Raw genomic sequence first — 8,712 nt, 5'->3', positions numbered from 1 at the left:
GATGTTTGTAAAATGTTTATTTTTCTGTTTTTAATGTAATACTTTTGTTTAGGGAAATGTATTTCATTGTTTTGTCAAGGATGCGATTGTTTACCGTTTTAATACTAAACTTTTTAATGCATTTATACTGATATTTAATAAACTAGATGATTATTTTTTAAAAAAAATATGGAAACGAGTGGATATGTTATCCCTATAACTTGGGTAAGAAAAAGATAGATTTGAGTAGTTATGAGTTGGAGGATTTGGATTAGAAGATGAATTTTGTAAGATTAATGACTTGGATCCCATTCCCTCCGCCCTAATAATAACTTTACGACAACATTTGTATTACCTAATTTATAAGTTTGTAACACACCTTCAAACTTGGTCTCCTAATATGCATCTAATTTCATCTTTCACAATAACTCAAAGTTTATATTTCTATGTAAGCCATTCTTATTTCCTCTGGATTATTCACCAACCTTATCTTATTTCCATTTGCTAATACGATCTCTAATGATATGTCGAAACTTAAGTAATTAACCTCATCATATACAACATCAAGTCAATGATTCGTAAATTTTATACACACATCTCAACATCATTCTACCATAAATCATATTCAAACCACCGACAAACAATCAAAATAATAATTTTAAAATACACTTATTACACGAAAACAAAAATATTTCATCTGGTCGTGCAACGCATGGGTCTTAAGACCTCGTAAAATAATAAAAAAAAGAATTCATGGTCATAATAAATTATGTTTTAAATTAGTATGCTATTGTACATTCGTAATTCATTCAAAAGCATCAACACTTAATTACAAATAAATCTCACATTCACAAATCACAATCATACAACGGCCGGGTCGGCTTAATCTATGGGATGCATTTCTTTTCACGTTTTAGCAGCCAGAAGATGTAATTTACCATGCTTATTTCTTGTATAATCAGGTTTCTAATAAATTAATTAACCCCAAATAAACTTTTTGCTAAAGAACGAAAGGCTATTTATTATTAACTGGTTAGTAGTCACACACAAAATTTAACAAATAATAGTATGATGTATAGAAAATGCTTATACATCACCCAAAATTTGATATGAAAGCTACCTAGTACCTACAGTACCGTGAAGGTACCATATTACTCGATAAATTAGACCCAGGTCATAACAAAGGTTTATTACGGACTTGCGGGGTCATGCAAATGTAGGGAGATTCTTTGTTAGATTACATGCTGTTGAACTGGGCTACTAAATTAAAATATGGGCTTTTGGTTAGTTTGAATAATTGATGGGCCAAAGTTAATTAAGTTAGTCTATTAAACTGCATGGGTCCAAATTCTAAAACTATGATGGGTCCAATTACATTTCTTACCATATGTCCATTTGTGGCATATGTTATTATAACAAAGAAAATAATTAATCTACCTAACTTCGATGATATTTATTATTATTATTATTATTATTATTATTATTATTATTATTATTATTATTATTATTATTATTATTATTATTATTATTATTATTATTTTGTGTGAAACTCAGAGCTAGTGTCATGGATATGCTAGAGTCATGCCAGATCCTAACCTTAGGGGCCGGCTAAGATCGCCTAATTATAAATCTTTAATTATCTACTTTGTACCCATTTACATACGTGTGTAATCAATTCACGATATTTCTAAATTACCCAGGACCTCAATCAAAAATTAATTCGATAAAAGAATAATTTATATTTTAATTTACCAGCAAGTTTAAAAAGGATTTCTTTAATGACAGCTTTGAATTTTGGTAAAGAAAAAAACATTAATTGGACCTAAATTTGTGCATTTGTAGTCTACAATTAAACTGATGAGATACAATTTTTTATATAAAAAAGTCACCCCGAATTTAATGATAAAAGTATAACTAATTTAATGTACGGGTTGTCAGTAACAAGATAAAAAAATAAAAAAATAAATAAGTTTTAAAATTCAAGTTTTTATTTCAAAATTTGATCTTGTCTCCAATTCAATATTCATCAGAATTTGACTTTTGTCACTAAACGGTAGGCCTCGTCGAGGCGCAGATTCGATGAAAGCATGACTTGCTCGATGAACCCCGAGCTTAATCAAAGCTCGATAAATTAGGGTCTTTATATCAGCTTGCAATCAACAAGAGTCCTTTTATAAAGCAAAGAACAAAAATATCTCTTGCCAATTATCTTCTTTACATAATTCTACTCTTCATTCGTTTTTTAGCTTCACCCGGCTAGTTCTACACTTCTACCTTTGTGGGCGTAACTTTTTGTATTTTAATTTATAAAAGCATGACATTACTTTTAAAAGGAAATGTAAAACAATTATTACACATCGTTATGATTATTTCATATTTTACAGGTGCGTGGATCATTTATAAAATTAGCACTTCAAAAAAGAATAATATCAAGTATTTTGATCTATAAATAATTCAGCTTAATTTCGATCATTTGCATGCCAAAAATATATATACACACACTTATCAACATATATTTTAATCTCATCAAAATAATCATGTCAAGCAATGACTCAATGTACGTAATAGTCAATCCCGATGGTACATACACTCGGCCAGAAATCTTCCCGGCCTGTCTTCCCACACCTGACCACAACTCGGACACCCCGGTGCTCAGCAAAGATGTAACGATCAACGATGTTAACAAAACCGGGGTTCGAATTCATATCCCCAAAAAAACAATAACAAGCTCTGGATCTCAAGTAGAAAAGCTTCCTCTCATCGTTTACTACCATGGTGGTGGCTTTGTTATCATGAGTCCATCTACAAAAGTCGTGCACGACTTTTGTGATGAACTGGCAGCACGGCTATGTGCTGTGGTGGTGTCAGTCGATTACAGACTGGCACCTGAACACCGTCTTCCTGCAGCATATGAAGACGGTGTAGAGGCTTTACATTGGGTAAAGTCAAGCCAAGATCCATGGCTAACAAAATTTGCTGATTTATCTAATTGTTACTTAATGGGTACTAGTGCTGGTGCAAACCTAGCGGGCCATGCAGGGTTACGTTCATCTAAAGAAATTCATGAGCTCGAGCCCATACGAATAAAAGGGGTAATATTTCACAATGTGTTTGTAGGAGGTGAGGATCGAACTGAATCAGATATCCGGCTTGCTAATGCCGAGCTTTTTACTCTACCAACAAGTGATATGTTTTGGCATTTGTGTCTCCCTGTTGATGCGAGTCGTGACCATGAGTATTCTAACCCGATGATGGGTGGTGGCCCGGATGGTTTGGACCGGGCCAAGGAATTGGGTTGGACAGTGATGATGGTTATTCGTAATGATGATTTAATGTATGATCGTCAAGTAGCGTTTGCGAAGTCTTTGGAGTTGAAAGGTATAGAGACTAAGTATTTCTATGGAGATGGGGAACATGGGATTGAATATTTTGACAAAGATAAAGCCAAAGAGTTGTTTGAGGCCATATCAAGTTTCATATCTTCTATTAATCTCAATACATAAAGATTTATCGTATATTTGACAATAATTGTTACTTTCCCATTTGAAAATCATGCATATTGTTATCTTTAATTTTAAATTGAGATTGTGAGATGTCTGAATTGAAATTTGAAATCTTGTTACTTTTTCCTTCTTGAAAGCAACCATCTCATTATACTTTCATATTCAACTGAATATTATATATCTTCTGAACCATTCTCAACATGGTAATCGCAATCCGAAACTGCTAGCTGTTCGGGCCATTTGGAAAAATTGAAACAAATCTGCTTCAATGATTTGGAAAAATTTAAAATCGAAACTGCTGTTTGGGCCATTTGGGCCTTAGTTCGTTAGATTGATATATCAAACCTGCTTTGTAATTCTGTGATGATTCTTTACAGGAGCATCATACTTTACACTATTTTTGTTTCCTCGTTTAATTATATCACGAATGCACACTTTTATAAATATGCTGTAAATTATTTACCCTCATAAGAATTTTTTTTATTTAACGTACGGTATATGACTTTAACCCGGCCATTATGCACCTATTCAGGTTGTCGATCGATTATGAAGCATGACGCGCGTTGGTAGTCACATCTCATTGACTCCTTCTGTACCTACGTGCTTCCATTGTATTTCTTTTTTCCCTTTCATTTTTTACTTTCGTTAAATGATACATATATTTTGAAAAATAAATAAATAAAAAAAACATTATTTCAAGTTTTTTTAATAATCACATTTTTAATTTGGAGTTGAGTATCTATATCTATACGTCTATATTCCTTTATAAAGTAAATCTACTTTTAATTTTCAACTTTAAACTTAAAATTTCAATATTGATTTTAAGTTCAACAATGAACACATTTTAATGCATGATATACCATACATTATAGCCACATTATATTAATAACTTTCACTACTCATCGGCGCCACCGCCACAACCACCAATCTCCGCCGCCACCGCCGCCGCTCGCTACCACCACCTGTCACCGCCGCCATTACTCACCACCATCGCCGCCACATCCATCATCGCCGCAACGTGCTGATATCTTTCTCTCGTATATTGTGAGTTATGTGCTCTTAAGGAGATTACAAGATCGTTCAATAGCATCAATCATGAGAACACAGACAAAAAGGCACCCTCTAGATAAACTACCAAGAAAAAAGTTATATAAATAATGTAATATTTAAGTATTATTACCTTTTGTAAAGTTATAATCATTAGTAAAGATAAAAAAGAAAAGAACAAAATGATAACAAATTTGTATTATTACATCCAAAAAGAGAATCAAAAGAAATAAAAATATGATGTTGTTTTATATCTGAACTAAAAACTTCGACATCTAAGTTTTAAGGGTTTTATTAAAGGCAATCTTATAATTTTTTATTAAAAATAATTTAAATAGTTTTACACTTATCATAATATTTAAAAGTAGGTTTTGATATGAAATGTATAATTTTTTTTTTCCACGTTAACTACAACTTCCATTTACCATTAAGCATTTCTCGATCTTTAATAATGGAGGTTTAAACACACAAACTTTAGAGGATTTCAAGACTATAAGGAGTGAGACTCCTTTGGGGCTCCCCACATGGGGGCGACTTCCGTCATGTGGCTGGGGCTTTCTCAAAGAGATGCCCCTCTTTTTTCTTGGAGTGAAAGAGAAGCCTCCTTTAATTGTTTTTTTTAGTTAATTATATTTACATTTAAACCAAAAAAAAAAAAAACAAACAAACAAAAAACAACCGATTGAAAGTTGAAACACAATATTTTTGCCAATTGAAAACACAGACACACATATCTATTCTAGATCTCTCTGTCGATTGAAAAACATACACACATCTCTATTCTAGTTCTCTATTCTATCTATCTATTTATCTCAATCTATTGATTGCAAACAAAAAAAGAATTTATTACTGAAGAAAGAAAATGGGGATAAAGATTAGCCGGAAAATAACACACCGAAAAGAAGGTGGAAAGAAATCTCGTCGAAAAACTCTTCGGAAAATCGCCCACTACCCGCCGCCAGATTTTTTTTATCAGGTATTCATGCACACACACATATATATATATATGTGTGTGTGTATACATACATACATGTGTTTTGGATTTATTTGTTGAAAAATCGCCACTGCCGTCGCCGGAATGTATATGGGGAAGGGGAAAGAGCCGTTCAACGGCTCATTTTTTTAGGAAAAACAAATGTTGAAGGGGACATATATCTTCCCCAAGAAATTTCTTTTGGCCTTTGCCGCTCTTCAAGGCAATGTTCCGGGTTGGAAAAGGGCGACGCTGGGCTTAAAGCCGCCTCACTCCAGACAGTCTAATGCTATGAAAAGACATGTGATGTTTCACATCATAGTTTGCTCTATCATTAAATTAAAACTCACTATATATAACTGAATAAAGAAATGTCATGTGGCCTTTGAAGTTTATATCATTTACTTTTGGGAAAAATACATAAAAAGGTAACATATTTATAAAAATTTCTTATTAAAGGTAACCTATTTTGTTTTCGTCTATTTAAAGGACCCTATTTTCAAAAATTTCCTTATAAAGGGTACTTCATTAGTTTTTAACAGACAACGTCCGTTAAGTGTTACGTTACCGATGTCACGTCATCAGATTTGCTGACGTGGCAGTTGACTATAACTAACTTATATGTGTTCATTTTGGATAAGTTAGTCAAAGTCAACTGCCCAGTCAGCAAATCTGATAACGTGGCACTTAACAGGTGTCGTTTGTTGAAAACTAACGAGATACCCTTTATTAGAAATTTTTTGAAAATAAGGTTCTTTAAATAGACAAAAACAAAGTAAGTTGGAAATTTGTGTAAATAGGTTACCTTTGTACGTATTAAACCCTTTACTTTTTATAGCTATTTTCTTATTTCCCAAAAAAGAAATTGAACGGAATAAAAATTTTCATATCTTTTATAATTGTGTAGTGAATTTATATATAGTAAACAACCTAATGAATTTCTTTGACTCGTCAAATGACAGCTTCCGTTCCAATACAATGGATGAAAATGAGAAAATCCATGCTATGTATATTTCGAAATTACATATAGAAATTCGGGAATTTATCAATATATTAGCAATGACACATTCAACAAAGAATATGATATCCTCAAATTTGTAAAACATATTCAATAATATTATAAAAAACATATCATTTTCTATTCATTTTAAAGTACCAAGTTCTCAACCAATAAGAGATAAAAAGGGTGAAGTGTTTTTACATTCGTTTTCTTCATATTCACTAAAAATGATATATTATTGTATAATGTAAATATATATGTTATAGTTATTTATGTTTTTATTATATACGAGTATATAATAACACAGTTTCTTACACATTCTATACTTTTGTTACAAGTTTGAAGTCATCAATCACTTAAAAATTTGACGAAAAAAGAAGTTGCATATGACCTTAATGAGGACATCGCCTTCATCGGGGGCATCACCGTTCCAACGAATTACGATTCTATAATAGAAAGTGATATTACCTTGACAAGAAAACGGAAGCATAATTAAGGCAAATTAACTCGGAAGTAATGAAATCTCATGAGGTTATTGATGTTCAGAATTCGGACGATGAAAAAGTTACGATGAAAAAAATCAAACGATGAGAAGGTTATCGATTTCATTGCTTCCAAGTTTGCCTTTTCATCAATAACCTTTTCATTGTTCGAATTCTGAACATCGATAACCTAATGAGATTTCATTGCTTCCAAGCACGCTTCTGCTTTCTTATCAATGAAACATCGCTTTCTTTTTTTAGGGTGAGGGTACAGTCGGCAAAAAGCATCGGCTCTTTGGCAACATTGTAGCATGTGTATCTGCAACATCAATCCGCCACATTTGGCCGATGCTAGTGAACGTCAGGAGCATCTTTTGTTACCGTTTTTTTTTTTTTTTCCTAGCTAAAGTGACCGTTTGTTTTATTTAAAAAAATTACAAAATTTACTCCTCATCTTATTACCTATATATACCTTTTAATCTTTCGTTTTTTTTTCTCACTTCTACAAAAACTCATATATTCTCTTTATTATTTCTTACTTATCTCTTTCATTTATATTTTTCAAAAAGATTCCTACAAACAAAAAAACATCCAAAAAATACCGAGCACCAAAAAATCAACTACCATTCCGCCCACCAAAAAACGTCAAACAACAATACGATTTTGGCGGTTCATCAATTCAAAACTCCATTGACAACATCTCTCAATTCTTGAACGATGCTTTCCCCGTGCAAGTCAGCACGACCCACTTTTGACTTCCTTATAGATCCGAGCCGAGGATCAGGTTTCTTGATGATGATAATGACCAAGTGCAACCCGACGAGGCATATGACGATGTACGAGACACCTCTAGCGAGGAGGTGGAGGCCGGCGCCACCTCATCCCGGTGGTGGGAAGGCAAAAAAAAATACAAGACAACCCCCGATCGCTTGGACCGGAGAAGATAAAGAATTGTTGGCCCGATCTTATTTTCATATCTCTACGGATCTCACCACCGTCAATCAATAAAGATACGAATCTTTTTGGAATAGGATTCTTGAACACTAGATTAGCCAACAAAAGAATCATCAACGAACGTACCATCAAGTCAACACAAAGTGGAAGAAAATGCAACCGAAATTGAACGAGTTTACCGAAATCTACAATACAATGGTTAACTTTCCTCTTATATATATATATATATATATATATATATATATATTTGTTGTTTTTATGTGTTTATAGAAACATCAATGTGCTAGCGGTGCCAATGAGGCCTATATCTTAAGACAAGCTTTAGAAGAGCGGTCGAAATGACACAAGAATAAGGGATTTCGACATCTTAAAGCTTGGGAAGTTGTGAGCGAACATGACAAGTTCTCATATGTTCCACTGGCGGGTGGTTTTGGTGATACTTCAACCGAGCCTAATACTCCTACGGCCGGCTTTCTCACACCGATAATACTAGCGGGAGTGAGAAAAAGGTTCGAAACGATGAGTCGAGCCACTACACTCGAGTTCCCGATTTGAATGAGAACTCGATGCCATCGTTTCCTCGCAAAACACGTGGTAAGGGAGCGAGTTTGGGCAAAAGCAAAGATGTTTTGCTTGAATCCGTTGAGGAGTATAGGGAGGTGAATTTGGCAAACTAAGAAGAAAAAGCTCAGCAAATGAGGTTGGACGCCCTTGAAGAACTTGAGAAGCTTGCGCGGGATTTGCTAGCATCCCAACTCGAATGGCAATGAAAAA

At 33.5% G+C, this 8,712-nt stretch overlaps 1 protein-coding gene across 1 annotated transcript; it reads left to right on the top strand.

Annotated features, from left to right (window-relative positions):
- Positions 1-2,476: 2,476 nt before the first annotated feature.
- LOC122590131 (probable carboxylesterase 120) lies at positions 2,477-3,486 on the top strand. Its single transcript, XM_043762468.1, has one exon. It carries the CDS (start codon positions 2,517-2,519, stop codon positions 3,480-3,482), a length of 966 nt encoding a protein of 321 aa, XP_043618403.1. The 5' UTR covers positions 2,477-2,516; the 3' UTR covers positions 3,483-3,486.
- Positions 3,487-8,712: the final 5,226 nt, after the last annotated feature.

This window comes from Erigeron canadensis, chromosome 2 (assembly GCF_010389155.1).
Source record: "Erigeron canadensis isolate Cc75 chromosome 2, C_canadensis_v1, whole genome shotgun sequence".
In the NCBI taxonomy this organism is placed as follows: domain Eukaryota; kingdom Viridiplantae; phylum Streptophyta; class Magnoliopsida; order Asterales; family Asteraceae; genus Erigeron; species Erigeron canadensis.
The sequence above is the reverse complement of the archived record's forward strand: the minus strand, read 5'-3'. Positions and strand labels throughout refer to the sequence as shown.

Bases quoted from the DNA above. Each gene is read 5' to 3' on its own strand.
- LOC122590131 (XM_043762468.1), top strand. From the start codon at position 2,517: ATGTCAAGCAATGACTCAATGTACGTAATAGTCAATCCCGATGGTACA.